The sequence below is a fragment of the Mus pahari genome, chromosome 2, assembly GCF_900095145.1.
Source record: "Mus pahari chromosome 2, PAHARI_EIJ_v1.1, whole genome shotgun sequence".
In the NCBI taxonomy this organism is placed as follows: Eukaryota; Metazoa; Chordata; class Mammalia; order Rodentia; family Muridae; genus Mus; species Mus pahari.
In genome coordinates this window covers 23510192-23528494 of record NC_034591.1, presented here as the reverse complement: position 1 = coordinate 23528494, position 18303 = coordinate 23510192, and the positions used below count along the sequence as shown (strand labels likewise).

At 39.1% G+C, this 18303-nt stretch overlaps 1 protein-coding gene across 4 annotated transcripts in view; it reads left to right on the top strand.

The window, feature by feature from the left end:
- Lmbr1 (limb development membrane protein 1) overlaps nt 1-18303 on the top strand; it is a 126750-nt gene that overhangs the window by 77182 nt on the left and 31265 nt on the right. For all 4 annotated transcript variants that reach the window (XM_029535212.1, XM_021190339.2, XM_021190340.1 and 1 more), the window contains one exon: nt 16553-16633. In XM_029535212.1, the coding sequence (XP_029391072.1) occupies nt 16553-16633 (81 nt within the window). The remainder of the gene's footprint in view (nt 1-16552; nt 16634-18303) is intronic.

Below are 18303 nucleotides of genomic sequence, written 5' to 3'. Positions count from 1 at the left end.
CTGAAGTTACATGTACTCATGCAACTCATGTAACTGGCTGAAGTTACATGTACTCATGCAACTCATGTAACTGGCTGAAGTTACATGTACTCATGTTTGAATCTCGGATTTTATTCTATTGGTCTGTCTACTTTTGTGACAGTACCATGCTGTTTGTGTGACTATGGCTTTGTTATTGATCTTAAATCTGGAATGGTGATTTCTTCAGCATTGTCCTTTTTTGTTCATTCCATATGAATTGTAAGACAGTTATTTTTATTTCTGTGAAGAATGAGATGGCGATTTTAACTGGAATTGCATTGAATCTATAAATAGCTATAACTAAAAATAGATATTTTTACAATATTAATTCTACCAGTCCATGAGCATGGGGTGTTGTTCAGTTTTTCTAGTGTCTTTCTCTATTGCTTTCTTCAGAGATTTACATTTTTCATTGCTGAGGTCCTTTACTACCTTGATGAGGTTTATTTATAGATTTTTTTTATCTCCTTTTGAGACTATTGTGAATAGGAGTGTGGAGGTTTGAATAAGAATACCCCATATAGGCTAATATATTTGAATCCTTAGCCACCAGGAAGTGGAACTATTTTTAAAAATTAGAAGGATTAGGAAGTATAGCCTTGTTGAAGAAAGTATGTCACTGGGGTGTGGGGTTTGAGGTTTCAAAAGCCTACACTAGGCCCAGGGGCTCTTGCTGTCCCACTCTCCCATGCCCCACCCCTGCCTACAATTAGGAGTAGCTTAAATTTACTTGTCTTTACTTATTGTTCCATAGGCCTCAACTCTACACAAAGAATTACAGGCAAATATGTAAAAGTAACTGTTATTCACCTGGGTGATTATCATCTCCAAGGCTTACAACTAACCTAGTACTAGTCCTGGAAGCTTCTAGCCTTCTTGTCTTACCTAGGCCTAGAATGTTTTCAGCCGCTGAGATTTACTGCTGAATAAGCTCATCCTTTCTAGCTCTTTCTAATCTCTCATTGCCTGGTTCAACTTAGCTGTTCTGGTTTAAGCTCCTCTCCAAGCTGACTGATTCACTCTGGTGTCTCTCTTTTGGCCTCTCCTAAATTTGTCTGCTTGACCTCAGACTAACTTTGGCAATATACTCTAATCTTCTGGCTCAGTTAATAATAAGAGCACAGTTAATAATGAGGACAAGTGCTGGCAAAAGATATTGAGATACAGGAGTACTTGTTCACTTTTGGGGAAATGCAAACTGGTGCAGCCACTATATAAATCAGTATGGACATTTCTCACAAAGATGGAAGTAGATCTGCCACATGATCCAGCTCTACCACTCTTTGACAGATATGCAACGGACTCTATATTCTTCTATAAAGATACTTGCTGATCAGTGTTCACTGCTATTCTATTCACAATAACCAGGAAATAGAAACTTCCTAGATTGGCATCAACTGATGAATGGCTAAAGAAATTATGATCCATTTACACAATGGAAAGTTGTTTAGTTAAGTGGAATTACGACATTTACAGATAATAAATAGATCTGGTTAATCAGTCATTAACCCAGATTCAGAAAGATGAATATTACATTTTCTCTTATCTATGGATGTTAAAGATTCAAAGTATAAATGAGAGAAAATATGTGATAGATACATACCCATACATAAAAAGTTTTAATGGGCTTCTGGTCGACGCCAGCTCCGGGTCACCTTGGGCACAAACTCAGTGGACGGTCCCATGGATCCTAGGGGACTCTCCATTCGGTCTTAGGATCACTGGTGAGTGGAACACAACATCTGTTCCAAACCAATCGTGATGGGCCAGTGCCAGCAGCAGGGACGTAGGAAACCCGCTCGATCAGGGCCTCAAGTCCCTTCTGGTCGGCACCAGCCCCGGGTCACCTTGGGCGCAAACTCCACGGATGGAACTTGTGGCTCTAGCTATGTATGTAGCAGAGGATGGCCTAGTCAGCCTTCAATGGGAGGAGAGGCCTGTGTCCTGTGAAGGTTCTATGCCCCAGTATAGGGGAATGCCAGGACCAGAAATGGGAGTGGGTGGGTTGGGGAGCAGGGGGAGTGGGGAGGAGATAGGGGATTTTCGGAGGGGAAACTAGGAAAGGGGATAACATTTGAAATGTAAATAAAGAAGATATGTAATAAAAAGAAGTTTTAATCGAGCTATCCTGTAATAGGGCAACAGTTTCCCTACTAAATACCATGGGCTAACAAAAACCCAGTGCCAGGTTGGATTACCTCTTTGTGAGTTGTTGGCTGGTGAAGTCCCATAGACCCCTAAACATTACAGACTATTGCCAATGCTTTTGGTTACCCTTCCCAAACTTGACAGTAAGGCCCAATTGCTGAAGAGTGGACATACATGCAGAAATCAAGTAGTTCAAATCAGGAAGCTTCATTTCTACTGGCTAGCTTTCATAGTGCAGGAAGGCGCTATACAGGCTACTGGGGAAGAAAAGGAATCATGTATTACCCAGTTGTGAACACTGGGAGCTACAGTAGCAAGTGGCCTGACAGAACATAATTATGATAGGAAAGTAGATTTGCCTCTTTGTTCTAGGTCTTGACCTCAAAGCTCCTCATGCAGGACTTGCCATTCTTGTGAGTGCAGCAAGTATTAGTCCTCAAGTCCACCTCCACTGCACACTGCCTCTCTTCACCTGCTTTATTTCTTCTCTACAGTCTTTCCACTCTGTGACATGCCTTTCTCTCCACACTGGACAGAGCTCCTCAGGGCAGGGAGTCTTATAAGTGTGCTCTGCTGTGCAAGGTACAGGCTAGGTATATAGAATATATGTATCCCATGGTTGTTCCTTGTATCGGTGGGTAGATAAAAAAAACAAATAAAAAAACCAAACAAACCCAAGATAGAGCATTAAGAAGTCGGGCAGGGGAAGTGAAACTCAGTGGGAGGACAGAAAACAGAATCCTGATGAACATGTTTAGGAAGGGTGGCACAGGCACAGTAAACAGCCGAGGTTGGGCAGGTGGAAATAGGGATTTTCCCCACTGCTGTACCTACACAGTCTGTGCAACCAGAACTGTTTACTTCCAGGACTCTGCAGTGAGGACCCATTACAGTAATCAGGTAGAAAGTCATTTATAGCTTCTTCCCAGTGTTAAGAGGATGCATATATCATAACATGCTTAAATGTTTAAGTAATGCAGCAGCATTAATTGAAATAATTAGATTTTGTGTGTGTATAGCCCATGGGTGTACTGGATAACTTTAGAAGTTCCTTAATGAATAGAATTTTTTTTTGTTTGAGTTCAAAACATTTACAGTTCTTTTAAGGTAATTTATTTTAAACTATTAAAGTCTTTGAACTATAATTCAATTCTGTTAGGCACTATTTTCATCTTTGTGATAAAAATTTGTATATCACTTTTGGAGGGGTGGCAGTTTCTTGCTTGCTTTATCCTAAGGTTTTTTTTTTTTTTTTTTTCCAGTACTGGAGATTGAACACTGGGCCTTCTTTGTACATGCTAGCCAGGCACTCTACCACTGAGCTCTTGCCAGCCTCTTGATCCTAATCTTTTTTTTTTTTTTTTTTTTTTTAAAGCTGTTCACATTGAAATTTACATTAACTCTTTATTCAGAGCACAGAAGCAGTAGCAGTTTTTTCTAGGTTTGAATACCTTTGGGTTCTGAAAAATCAAGGGACTAAAGAGAACAAGGTGTGTGTGCAGCCTCTTCCTGGACCTTGTGAGCTCAGACAGTTTCTGGGTCATTGTCAGTATCTGATTCTTGCTACTTAGAAGCTGAGTTTCAGGGTTTTGTGAAGATACTGAAACCCAGGGTTTATCTGTGGCTGCTTAGTCATAGCGCTTCCTGTCAGGCGCGCGTGTTACCAGCAGTACTGTAGGCAGTTAGGATATTGCTTATCTAATGTCACTTGAATATGGCGAACGCAGTAGCTTTCTTTTTTAAGAATTATTTTATTAGATATTTTCTTCATTTACATTTCAAATGCTATCCCAAAACTCCCCTAAACTTCCCCCCCTGCCCTGCTCCCCTACCCACATACTCCCATTTCTTGGTCCTGGTGTTCCCCTGTATGGAGCAGATAAAGTTTGCAAGACCAAGGGGCCTCTCTTCCCAGTGATGGCTGACTAGGCCATCTTCTGCTACATCTGCAGCTAGAGACACGAGCTCTGGGGGTACTGGTTAGTTCATACACAATAGCTTTCTTAATCAATGAATAAAAAATACCTCTTTGAATAGGGATATAAACACCATATGTCGAATACTATAGTAGGCTACATGTATAGATTACTGTATTTGTTTGCCTACACATAAGCGCGCGCACACACACACACACACACACACACACACACACACACACACACACGACACTAGGGAAATATTTTGGACTTCAACTCTGGGATTCTATGCAAAGTGTTTGGGCATAGTCAGACAGCCTAGGCCTGATGGTGTATCTTCAGAAAGCATTTGTATATATAGGGATGAAACAGTGACAGAAGTCAAAATTTATTTGGCTTCTTGGTCCCTTTGAGTCACTTTCATGTAATAAAATGTAGTTCAAACAAATTATTTGCTTCAAGAGTGACTGTGGGAAGTATAAACTAAAAGGGCAGCTTTGGGAAACAAAGCAGAAGGCTGTGGATCATGTGTCATACATAGTCCTTGGAATTAGGAAGAGAAGTTGTATTATAAAACTCGCACTCAAAAAATTGGAATATGATTCCATATATGTCAGCTTCCTTCCACCCACATCTGTGTGAATGCTGGTGTTGCCATATTTGGTGGCAGAATAAAATATGAAGGGTAAAGGGTGGTCTTAACGTCTTGTTGAGTTTAAGATCTATACTGCTTGTGTCTGAAATAGAAAAAGACCAAAGCATTTTTTTTTCATTGTATCTAACATTGCATAATATTCTTAAAGCTGGTTGTCTTAATATTTTTGCCCTTGCTTGTAGTTATTAGTAGTGAAAGTAGGTTTGCATATCCACCGTTTTTGAATATTAGAAGTCCTATAATACCAGGATCATAGTCATGTGACATCAGAAGCCAAAAGATACAATAATGTTAATAGCATAGAGATGGTGTGTCTATGTGCCTGTGTGTCTGAGTGTGTGCAAGTATGTGTGCGCATGTGTCTGAGTCTCTTCTACAGGCAACCTCAGTGTTAGTACACAAACAACAGATCTACTGGAGACTTGGACATGAGGCTTCAGCTTCTGGATGCCTCAAACACATGTGGTTTCTCTGGGGACAGTCCTTTTGCTCAGTCCTAAGGAGCTTTGGGTTTGAACAATCACTTTTCTGTTACTTGAAATAATTATCACAATTTGAAAAATCTTTCAAATGGGATTGCTGGTGAAATTTAAAGTTGTAAGCAGTTAAAATTTTATAGTTACTTTTGTTTATATGCTAAATTAAAAAATATAAAGAGAATCGGTATATATTACTTTTGAATAATTTAGTACCCTGGTTGATTTAAGGTACAGAATTGTGGAAATAACTTTATTGCATCAAGCTATTTTAATTGTATGCATGCCTAGTTCAAATGTATGTTTGTTTCAAAATACATTGTATATTTAATATCTGTCCTTGAACATCTGATGCAATCATATATTGAGACTGTCTTGTCCATTGGATAAACTCAGATGTCGAAGGAATGCTGGAGTTTGGGAAATTCTGTTATCTTGGGAGCAAAATATTTTCAGTACCACACCAGGTTTTCAACTTAAGAATAAAGCTGGGAAGAATGCCTTTAGCTATTAGTTTTCCTGAATCCAAAGACATGGGTGGGGCAGGATCAAAAATACTCATTTGATCAAAGTTATTGACTCTGAAGGTATTCTTACCTGTGTAAGGAAGATGAAAGGTGTTGTTTTTATTGCATGCTAGTAACAGTGTAATTTTGAACTAATTGGTGTTGAACTGCCAATCACCCGGGGGAATGCAAATAGATACACTTACAATTTCCTTTGAGGTAGTGAAATCTTATGTCGGAGCTGGAAGAAAAACAGTAAATTGACCTTAAATGAGCTGCTTTGTGGTTTTCTTGGAGAATCCCTTTTTATTTTTTAGGACCTGTCCAAACAGGTTTTTGTCTGCGATTTGACTTATTGACTAGACAATGCTGACACTGAACATTTTGGGTTTGTTTTGAAATAAAATAATGATAGTATAGTTTTTAGGATGTTTTCATTTTTTGCGCAACTTAAATTTATATAATAGTTAAGTGTTTGTTTACAGTGTGTCATGTATCCTCATACTGGCCATTATTGACTTTTGATCATTTGTAATGAAAGATTCTGTCCCCCAAAGCTTGATTTTTGTTTGAGTATTAATATATTAGCATGTAATGAAGGAAGGGAATGACCTGAAAACTCATTTCCAGTGACTTTTTGGAGGACAATAGGAATGTGTTCTTGGTTTTCATGGTGAAGATAGTATCACCTCTTGTGTATTGGGAGTTAGGGCACCTAAAATAAAAAGCACATTCAGAAACCTGATTTCAGAGGATTGGAGAGATGGCTCACTGATTACTCTACCAGAGGACCTGGGTTTAATTCTCAGCACCCACACAACAGTTTACAACCATCTATAACTCCAGTTATAGGGAGTCTGACACCCTCTTCTGGCTTCGAGGGCACTGCGTGCATGTGGTACACAGACATAAACATTTAGGGAACACACTGTAGACATAAAAAATTTAAATTGTCTCTTAAGTTATTTCTCTCTGAAGAAACATGCATTCAGTGTTCTAGACATTTGTATTAAGCCTTGTAGACATACCACAAGGTAGGCTGCTACTGTCTTCACTTACTTTCAGGTTGACACCAGAAATACTGTCCTGGTAGCCATTCTTTTCCAAAGTTCAGAATAGTTATCAATTGTTCTCCAGGCTTCAAAATGATTACTGGAAGTAAAATATCACTGTTAGATATTTTACACTTTGATTTAAAGATATTTAACAGTCTTATAACCCTGTGCTGTCCCCTGCAAATCTTTTCTTCTTTCCCTTGGAGATGCCTACTAACTTTGTATCCTAATTGCTTCCTTTTTTGCTTTGGTTGCTAGAACCTGAAAACTAAATTTGTAGCCAAACTGTAGTAGTTTTGGATCACAGTGCTTGACTATCTGTGTATTTGATGTGTAGTCCTACTTTTGTATAAATAAAAGTTGAATATTCAGCCTGGTCTACAAAGTGAGTTCCAGGACAGCCAGGGCTATACAGAGACACCCTGTCTCAAAAAACCAAAAAAAAAAAAAAAAAAAAAAAAAAGTTGAATATTAATGAATTAATATTAATGACGCCAAGGCACCCTGGACACACAGAACTTTCAGCCAACAGGTGGCGCTAGATCTCTATATTTAGTGATGCGAGGAAATAAGGGGGCACAAATGGGAAACTTAGGATCTGTGACTCTAGGATCTTAAAAAAAGAAGGCATTTGAATTTCCACAGTGGCCCATAGTGAACCTATGTGGCCCAGTACTCCTTTGCATCTTTGCTTGAGAATGATCACTGCCTCTGCTAGTCAGGTTAGCCTTCTTTCTTCTGATTCAGTTCTTTTGGCTTCTTGCTCTTTAGTCCCCAAGAAGACCAAGCCTTGGCGAACTTCCAGCTGTTTGAAGTACCATTTGCCCTAATTAGGTATGAAGGAAGCAGAGGTGAAGACAGAAAACAGAAGCAGGGGCATTCATTTAGGGCCAGTGCAGAAGATGATCACCTAGCAAGTGAGACTTACTTAACAGTTAATTGGAGAGACAGGAAAGAATTTGTAAAAGACAGAATTTGTACCTATCCTCCAAATGTAACAAGATGGGCCAAGGAGATGTATGAGAAAAGAAAGCAAAACTATCTAGAGCTTTAAAAAAAAAAAGCAGTAAAAAATGATGACCCAAAGATGCCCATTTCTAATCCCCAGAACCTGTGAATGTGATACTTTGCAGATATGGTCAGAGTAAAGGTCTTGATGTTCAGGGGCATACAGGGTATCTGGTAGGTGCAGTAAAAGACTGCAGGAGGATGGCCAAAGAATGGAAAAGACAATGGAAGCATAAGTGGGAGTGGTTTGAGGAAGGTCTGAGAGCCAAGGTATGCAATTAGCCTTGAGGTGCTAGAAAAGACAAAGGTTGACTCTCTTCCAGAATGCCATGGGACCATCTTGCTGACATCTTGATGGTAGGACTATAGTCACCAAGAACTATAAGACAATAAATAAAAGCTTTATGGTAATTTGGTCTAGCACCATTAGGCTGATTGTGATAGAAAAAATCTTGTGACTCACAGACCAGAATATAGGAGAAAATCATGATAAGATAATAAATATGAACTACAAAGGTAAGGTAGTAATGTAAGCACATATGTAGATGGAAAGAAAATAACAGGAAAAGATGGTCAAGTAAATAACAGGGAAAGTTCATTAGGCTGATACTGAGTGCAGCAGATTCAAAGCCATAGAGGCTCACAGGAGAGCTTACCACATGGCCATTGATACCTGTGCTATGCCAGTGCTGTATGCCTTTTTCCCTGAACAGGGATTTAAAATACTGACATTTATCCTATAACAACTCTGACTTCCAGAAATGACGTAGTTGAGCTGGTGCCTAACCAGAGTCTTCACCCCTCCTGACTAGTATACATGGTACCAGAAGGTACTGTGTATGCTACTAGAGAAGAAAGGTAACTACCAGCTCAGCTATAAACTCTTCTGATCTGCAGTAGTTACCTATCTGTGTGATATGCTGGTGTAATAGTGGCACAGGCATTGTGGGAGTAACCAGCTACTCTGATTTAAGGCCCACTCCAGGAGTTGGAACCTATGCATCACACTGCTTTGGTACCCAAGAACCTGAGACTAGATAGGTCATGGGTCTAGCAAAAAATAAAATACTATTGTCCTGCTCAAGGAACATAGCAATAAAATGACATGTATGTATATGTATATATTCGTGTGTATATACTCATGCATACACACACACACACACACACACACACACACATTCTGCAATACACCATTGCTCAGCCATCATCAATATTTAGGTGGGTACTACTACAGAAACCTACAACTGAACAGTTGATTAAGAATGAAAGATTTCTGAATATTGAGTTCCAAATGGGATTTCTTCGTCAAACCCTTCCTCTTAGGGATCAAGGAACTATGAAGAAGAGGAAGTGGAAAGATTGTTAGAGCCAGAAGAGATGGATGACTCTAAGGAAACAGTGTCTTCCAGATGTATACAGAACTGATGCACATTCAAACTTAGAGACATTCACAGAATCTGCACAGGTTCAAGCCAGGGGATGGGGAGGATATCCCAGAATTGAGAGGAGAATTGTAGACATGATCTGCTCAAGAAGCCATCTCCAATTGACAGACCACTTGCAAAGAAAAATTGTTTTTCTCCAATGGGGTCTCATTGGGTATATTAACCACACTTAAGAGTAGACCCCATGTCCTGTAGTAGATGGCCAGCAAAAAATAAAAAAATTAAAAATAAAAAATGAATCTAATGGTATTTTTTGTAGACTTTTTGTCTCATATTGCTCTGTTTGAACACAGTTATTGGTCTCTTATATATTATGGTTTCTAATTTTTTTTGTTTTTATGGGTTTTGTTTGCCTGTTTTCTGAAAAAGAAAAGAAAGGAAATAAAAAGAAAGGAAAGAAAATGTAGAGTTGGGAGGGTAAGGGAAGTGGGGAGGATCTGGGAGGAGTTGGGGGAGAGGAAATTGTGATCAGAATATATTGTATGAAAAATTCTTTTTGATAAAAACTATTTTTAAAAAATAGTTGTGTCAAAGCATCTGCAGCTTGCAGTTGTGAAGAGTTACACACGTTACTTATTGGTTAGGCTCCCCAAGCAGTATTGGTATAGTCCTTTTACAGTTCTGCATTGGCACCTGCAGACACTAATCTAACTACTGCACAGAATGAAGAATGTAACATTAGTATTGAAATAATATTGAAGCAAGATGAGGATTTGCAGGAAGGGGCGAGGAGCAGTGAGGAAATGGTTAGCTAATGCTGTCATGAGTTTCACCATGACACAGAATGCTTTACAGAATAGCAGGCTACGGGCTAAGGCTGTTTATACCTATATTACAGGGAAAGCTCAGACTCAGTAGGAGTGGCACAAGTGAAAAGGTAAGTGCTGGGGAATACCCAGGAACAGTGCACACATTGGCCTGCATGGAGGGAAAGCGCCAGTCTGCACACATCAGTCTAGTGTGTGGGAGGCATAGGTTAGTCCCTTGATGTCACTGTTGAGCTGCTGGAAAACCACGTGGAAGCTTGCTCTGGCTCTGGCTCCTAACTTCTAATTATTTGAAACTATTTCCTTATTTTTTGAATTTCTTTGATTTTGAGACTTAGTGGAAAGCATCCTGATGAGTGCATGCCATCCCATGGGTGAGAAGAGAGGATCATAAACCTAGGGCGTCAGGAAATTCCACGGGAAAACCACCATAATAACAGAATTCAGCAGACAAGAAAATGTTAGAATTAGCCAGATTAACAGAACAAAAGGAGTTTATTCCTAAGTCTTTATTTATACTGTAGAATCCCCCAAAGTCACAAAGGGACACCACCAGATAAGGTAGCATGAGCTAAGAAAGGGAGGGCTTGTTAAAAAGCTGTCATGAAGTGGCTTAATCGCTACATTCTTTGCTTCCATCCAAGGTACCAGGCACTTGCCTCTTGTCTATCTTAGAAGAAGCGTAAACATTTCTTTCTGTGTAAAACAGAGGGTCTCTGGCCTGGTAGGGTAGGAGTGCTTGCAGACAGAATACATAGATTCCGTCCTTCTCCTTTTGCATAGCTGAACTTTAATTTGAGAAGGAGGTCAGAGTTTTTCTCAGGAACATGCCCAGCCTAAGAAGAAAGCTCTGTAGCTCCAGCCATAGCGAATCACTGGATTGTTAGGAGTGAAACTCATCTTGTCAAAATCCTCCAGATGTCTGAAGTTCAAATTGGCATTTATTCCTCATGGCTTCATTAAAACACAAGAACACAATCAAAACTCCGGTGACTGAAGAAAGCCTCTTGTGTGAACACAAGCAGATGTGAGCATGTGGATGTGGGGTACATGGAAGAATGGCTAAAGATGAACCACCCGAGCATGTGGATGTGGGGTACATGGAAGAATGGCTAAAGATGAACAGGCCACTTGCATGAGAAAGGCCAAGGCTCCATCATCTGGGACATCCAGTTAACAGGAAGAGTTCTTGAAACTTAAACATAAGAAAATAAGCCAGAATGACAAGAATAAGTAAGTATTAGAGGTAAAAATGTTCCAGACCTGTCCAGCCAGCCAGCCTCTAGCTAACACCACTTCTACACAGGGTTAAGAGAGAGTATGGTGGGAAAAAAAAAAGGATCAAGAAATTGCTCTGATCTGATACGTGAATTTGGGGATTGAAAATGCTCCCCTGTGTCCAGTGGATATGTCACTGCACAGACATGTATTCGCAGCAAGAACACTGGGAACAAAGATCCTGTACAGTTTACAGTGGCATTGACAAGAAGACATTCCTGGGGTAAGATTGAGAGTTGCTCCAGACTTCATAAAAACAGTGTTGCAGCTGTTGGCTTAAAGGCTTATCTCCAGCTTGTGGTGCTATTTAGCACAGTGGTTCTCAACCTCCCGAGTGCTGTGACCCTTTAATACAGTTCCTCATGTTGGGGTGACTCCCCAACCATAAGCTTCATAACAGTAATTTTGCTCCCATTATGAATTGAAATGTAAATATGCTTTCTGATGGTGTCAGGTGACCTCTGTGAAACGGTCATTTGACTCCTAAAAGGGTTGTGACCCACAGATTGAGAACCACTACGTTAGAAGGTGCATCTTAGCAGCCAGAAGTTGGAGGCATGTCCTTGAAGGATATCCTGTCTGTAGCCCCTTCCCTTCTCTCTGCTTCCTGGACACCTTGAGATGTGAGAAAACCGTAAAGCACCTCATGGTGAGGTGATATCAGGGAGAAGCGAGCATTGAAACAAGTCCAAGGGGTTTTGACACTAAGCTTTGTGCACACTTCATTCAGATAAGGGTAAGACTTAAAAGTCACTGAAAACTAAGACAAGTAAATAGTGTGGAAAGTTGATGTTCTGAGTTATACTGAATGCAGGTACTATATTTTACTGAATGTAATTAGGGTAAATTGATGGTAAAGACAGAATGAATTGAGTGTGGGCTACTTAGAACATCATCTTATTCTAGGTCCTCCTTGTCTTTTCTCCGATAAAGCCAAAGCTTTTCATCTTTCTGTTCCTAGCTGAAGTAGTATGCACTCCCAAGCTTTCATTCTGAGTCTAGTGACTTAAAGACCCTGATGATTGAGTTGACCTCTTCATGCTGTGCTGTGCTGTGCTCACCAAGGCTCCAGACACAGACCGTACTGAAGGGGTTCTCTAACATTCTTACCTCTTCTGCTTCACATTTCTTGTCATTCTCACCTATTATTTCTAAGTCTCAATTTGAATTTTCAGTTTCTGTTGTTATATCTCCATTTTCATTTCTGATTTTGCTAGTTTGGATACTGTCTCTGTGCCCTCTGGTTAGTCTGGCTAAGGGTTCATCTATCTTGTTGATTTTCTCAAAGAACCAGCTCCTGGTTTTGTTGCTTCTTTGTACAGTTCTTTTTGTTTCTACTTGGTTGATTTCAGCCCTGAGTTTGATTATTTCCTGCTGCCTACTCCTCTTAGATATATTTGCTTCTTTTTTGTTCTAGAGCTTTCAGGTGTGCTGTCAAGCTGCTAGTGTATGCTCTCTCCATTTTCTTTTTGGAGGCACTCAGAACTGTGAGTTTTCCTCTTAGGACTGCTTTCATTGTGTCCCATAAGTTTGGGTATGTTGTGCCTTCATTTTCATTAATTCTAAAAGGTCTTTACTTTCTTTATTTCTTCCATGACCAAGTCGTCATTGAGTACAGCGTTGTTCAGTCTCTATGTGTATGTGGGCTTTCTGTTGTTTTCGTTGCTTTTGAAGACCACCAGCCTTAGTCCTATGTGATCTGAATGTGTATGGGATTATTTAAATCTTCTTGTATCTGTTGAGGGATGTTTTGTGAGCGATTATATGGTCAGTTTTGGAGAAGGTACCATGAGGTGCTGAGAAGAAGGTATATTCTTTTGATTTAAGATGAAATATTCTATAGATATGTTAAATTCATTTGGTTCGTAACTTCTGTTAATTTCACGGTGTCTCTGTTTAGTTTCTGTTAGCATGACCTGTCCAGTGCTGAGAGTGGGGTGTTGAAATCTCCCACTATTATTGTGTGAAGTGCAATGTGTGCTTTGAGCTTTAGTAAAGTTTCTTTTATAAATGTGGGTGCCCTTGCATTGGAGCATGGATATTCAGAATTGAGAGTTTTTCTTGGTAGATATTTCCTTTGATGAGTATGAAGAGTCTTTCCTTATCCTTTTTGATAACTTTTAGTTGGAAGTCTATTTGATTCGATATTAGAATGGCTACTCCAGCTTGTTTCTTCAGACCATTTGCTTGGAAAATTGTTTTCTAGTCCTTTACTATGAGGTAGTGTGACACTGATGTGTATTTCCTGTATGCAGCAAAATGCTGGGTCCTGTTTACATATCCAGTCTGTTAGTCCATGTCTTTTTATTAGGGAATTGAGTTTATTGATGTTAAGAGATATTAAGGAATAGTGATTGTTGCTTCCTGTTGTTTTTTATGTTATTTTTATGTTTGTGTGGCTATGTTCTTTTGGGTTTGTTGAAAGAAGATTACTTTCTTGCTTTTCCTAGGGAGTAGTTTCTCTCCTTGTGTTGGCACTTTCTATCTATTATCCTTTGTAGTGCTGTATTTGTGGAAAGATATTGTGTAAATTTGGCTTTGTCATGGAACACTTTGGTTTCTCCATCTATGGTAATTGAGAGTTTTGCTTGGAATAGTAGCCAGGGCTGGCATTTGTGTTCTCTTAGGGTCTGTATGAGATCTGCCCAGGGTCTTCTAGCTTTCATAGTGTCCGGTAAGAAGTCTGGTGTAATTCTGATAGGTCTGCCTTTATATGTTACTTGACTTTTTTTCCCTTACTGCTTTTTAATATTCTTTCTTTGTTTTGTGCATTTGGTGTTTTGACTATTATGTGACAGGAGGAATTTGTTTTCTGGTCCAATCTATTTGGAGTTCTATAGGCTTCTTGTATGTTCATGGGCATCTCTTTCTTTAGGTCAGGGAAGTTTTCTTCTATAATTTTGTTGAAGATATTTAAGTTGGGAATCTTCACTCTTTTCTATATCTATTATCCTTAGATTTGGTCTTCTCATTGAGTCCTGAATTTCCTGGATATTTTGGCTTAGGAACTTTTTGCATTTTGCATTTTCTTTGACTGTTGTGTCAACATTTTCTATGGTATCTTCTGCACTTGAGATTTTCTCTTTTATCTCTTGAATTCTGTTAGTGATGCTTGCATCTATGACTTATGATCTCTTTCCTAGGTTTTCTATCTCCATGGTTGTCTCACTCGTGATTTCTTTATTGTTTCTATTTCCATTTTTAGATCCTGGATGATTTTGTTCAATTCCTTCACCTGTTTGGTTGTGTTTTCCTGTAATTCTTTAAGGGATTTTTGTGTTTCGTCTTTAAGGGCTTCTAGCTGTTTACCTGTATTTCTTTAAGGGAGTTATTTATGTCCTTCTTAAAGTCCTCCATCATCATCATGAGATGTGATTTTAAATCAGATTCTTGCTTTTCTGGTTTGTTGGGGAATCCAGGGCTTGCTGTGGTTCTGTGGTTCCGTGGTTCTGATGATGCCAAGTAACCTTGGTTTCTGTTGCTTATGTTCTTTCCCTTGCCTCTTGCCATCTGATTATCTCTGGTGTTAGCTGGTCTTGCTGTCTCTGCCAGTGGCTTGTCCTTCTTACAAGCCTGTGTATCAGTACTCCTGGGAGACCAGTTCTCTCTGGCAGGAATTTGGGTATGGAGAGCTGTGACACAAGGTCAGCTCCTGGATGCAGAGGGAAACCTGAAGGATCTTGTCCCTGGCTGTTCTTGGTTCTTTTGTCTCGTGGTTCTGGGCAGGTCCCTCTTGGAGTAGGAATTTGAGCAGAAGTGGTGGTCTTACCTGTGCTCACTCCTTGGAGACCAACTCTCTCCCGGTGGTATTTGGGTATCACCAATGAATTCTTAACTGATAGAGATTAAACTTGAAATAAGATTTAGCTAGATGATGATTTCAGTGAAACACATGCACATTCATGGCAAGTAAAACCCCAAAATGAATAAAAATGTAAAAGTTCTCAAAATATAATTTAAGAAAATAGTCATTATGAAATGATGAAATGTATGTTGTATATTACTTATACATAACAGTCTTAGAGGTATAATAAGGGAGACCCTCAGCAGTCAAGTACATATCCACAATGAAAACCATTCCTTAACAGTAGAGGAATCCTGATCTGGCACATTGGTGTCTGAGGGTTTCAATTAATCTGTTTCAGAATTTAAGAGATCAAGCAGAAAGAAGAGGAAGATACTGTACATAGATCATTGCAGAAGTAAGCAGAAAGTAGGAATGGAAGAAATACACATGAGAAATAGGAGATGTGATATGTTGCATTTAGGAAAATATAAATTTAAGTAACCCAACACTTTGACAAAAATTCAACAGTTGGTGATACCCAGTGCTAATGATGATATATAAATAGGACTTTTCAAAAGCTATTGATAGTAGTCAGACTTATTATAATTTGAATTATTATAGTACATAAAACCACTTGGGGAATGTAAACTTAAAAAGTTCCTAAACCTGCAATAGCCCCCACTATTCTGAAGTTTGGAAATCTGTTTTATAGAAATAATAGAAGCAAATGAATTGGATATGTTAATATTCACTAGAATATTGACAAATGAAATAATAATTCTGAGTTAGGTTGTAGTAATCCAGATTGTGGTTTGCACACTCAGCTGTTAGGAAATATTTATTGACAGGCAACAGCAAACAGTCAGCTAATGTGCCTGGCTTGATATTTGTATAAGAATTTGCATGAGAGAGAAAATTCCCATGTGAGACAGAAGTCAAATATGAATGTGAAGAAAGCTATGGAAGCACCAGCCACATTGGTAATAATTGTCATCCCAGGGAGGCAAAATGGAGAGTGGAAGGTTTTGATTCCTTGTACTTGGTATAGTAAGCACATGAAATAAGAGTAATATAACAGAGCAAGTCAGGGCAGACATTTTCCTAAGAAACATGGTTTTCAGTTATCAAGAGCATGAATGCTCTAGAGCAGTGGTCTTAACCTTCCTAATGCTGTCACCCTTTACACCCTGTGGTATGGTGACCCCAACCACTTTATAACTGTAATTTAACTGTTGTTATGAATTGTGATATAAATATCTGATATACAAGATACCTAGTATGCAAATCCTATGAAAGAGCCATTTAGCCCCCATTGGGGTTGTGACCTACAAGTTGAGAACCACTGCTCTAAATAGTGAGTTTTTACCTAACTCACAGCAGCATCTGCTCCTCCCGGCTGTCAGTGAGTACTAAATGTTTTGTATTATAACTAATGCTCTGCCTGTTCTCCAAGCTTTCCACTGCTGCACTTAATGCTTTTGCTTTAATAGGGCTGTCTTCATCGGTGGAGTACAACGTAATGGAATTGGAACAAGAACTTGAGAATGTAAAGACCCTTAAGACAAAATTAGGTATTGTACTTTTTCCTTGGTTTATTTGTTGGTTTTAGTTAGTTATTAAGATTGTAAAATAGTCCTAAAATATTTGAAAATTTATGAAAATTTTGTGTTAAAAACTTACTGTGTTCAGTCATTGTCTTTCTTTTGGGAGAGGTTAAGTATATATTTCTGAAATTACTTTTAAGGCCTATTTATTTTTTTACGTGTATAAATATATTGCCCGAATGTCTGTGTATTCCCTAGAACTAGAGTACCAATGGTGATAAACCACCTTGCAGTATGTGGGGAATGAACCTGGGTCTTCTGCAAGAGGAGCAAATGCTCTAAGCCACTGAGCCATCCCTCCAGCCCCTAAAGTTACTTTTCAAATATACTAATATTCAAAGATAATGTGTTTTTGGTTCTTGACTTGAGCAGAGATTTCCTGTATGTGGGTACATACATGCCACATACAGAGTGGATGTGCAGGTCAGAAAACAACGTGTAGTAAAAGGTTCTTTCCTTACATCGTGTGGGCTTCCTGGATTGGACATAAGTTGTCAGGCTGGTGGCAGGTACCCTTAGTCACATAGAGTCTTGTTAACCCCACTTGCATTGTTTTTGAGAAAAAAATATGTAAACGACTCCTCTGTCAATGTGATTTTATTTATTTATTTTTTATTGTTTTATTAGATGTTTTCATTTACATTGAAAATTTTGTCCCCTTAGCTCATTTCACCTCCGAAAAGCCCCCTATCACACCCCCCCTCCTCTTGCTCACTAACCCACCCACTCCCACTTTTCTGTCCTGGCATTCCCCTACACTGGGGCATAGAACCTTCACAAGACCAAGGGTCTCTCCTCTCATTGGTGTCAATGCAATTTTTAAAAAAAATGTGCTTCTAAAATTTTTTTTTAAAATAACGGATATAAGGTAGTTTGATTATGACATGGCTTACTGTGGTTTTCTTGGTCTTTAGTTCATCAAGTTTCATGGATATAGGAATTACACTTTTCATATATCTTGGAGAGATTTTGCTTTAATTTCTATACATATTTTTATTTTCTACATGGGTTACCCTTTTCAGGAACTTCAGTTATTTGCAGATTGGCTGTAGCTCCAGGCTGACTCTATTTTATAGTCCTTTCTCCTGTGTTTGGCTTTGCGATGTTTCACTTGTCTCAACCTTTTTTTCTGTAGGTCTGATCTGTCTCTTACCCCATCTGCTGTAATTTGGTCTCAGAGACTGGGTTTTCAGTTTTGCTTGGGCCAGTTATCATCATGCTGCTAATTGACATTGCTAAATCTGTTTCCTCTACCTCTGTGGGGGGAAAAGTAATATAGTTATGAGAACATTCTAAGTGTGTGTGCTCACATACATGTACATTTGTATGCCAGAGGTTAATGGCAGGTTTCTTCTTTGATTGCTTTCCATTTTTTTTTCTTTTCCAATTTTTATTAGGTATTTACTTCGTTTACATTTTAAATGATATCCCCAAAGTCCGCTATACCCCCCCCCATCCACCCACTCCCCCTTCTTGGCCATGGTGTTCCCCTGTACTGGGGCATATAAAGTTTGCAAGACCAAAGGGCCTCTCTTCCCGATGATGGCTGACTAGGCCATCTTCTGCTACATATACAGCTAGAGACACGAGCTCTGGGGGTGCTGGTTAGTTCATATTGTTGTTCCACCTATAGGGTT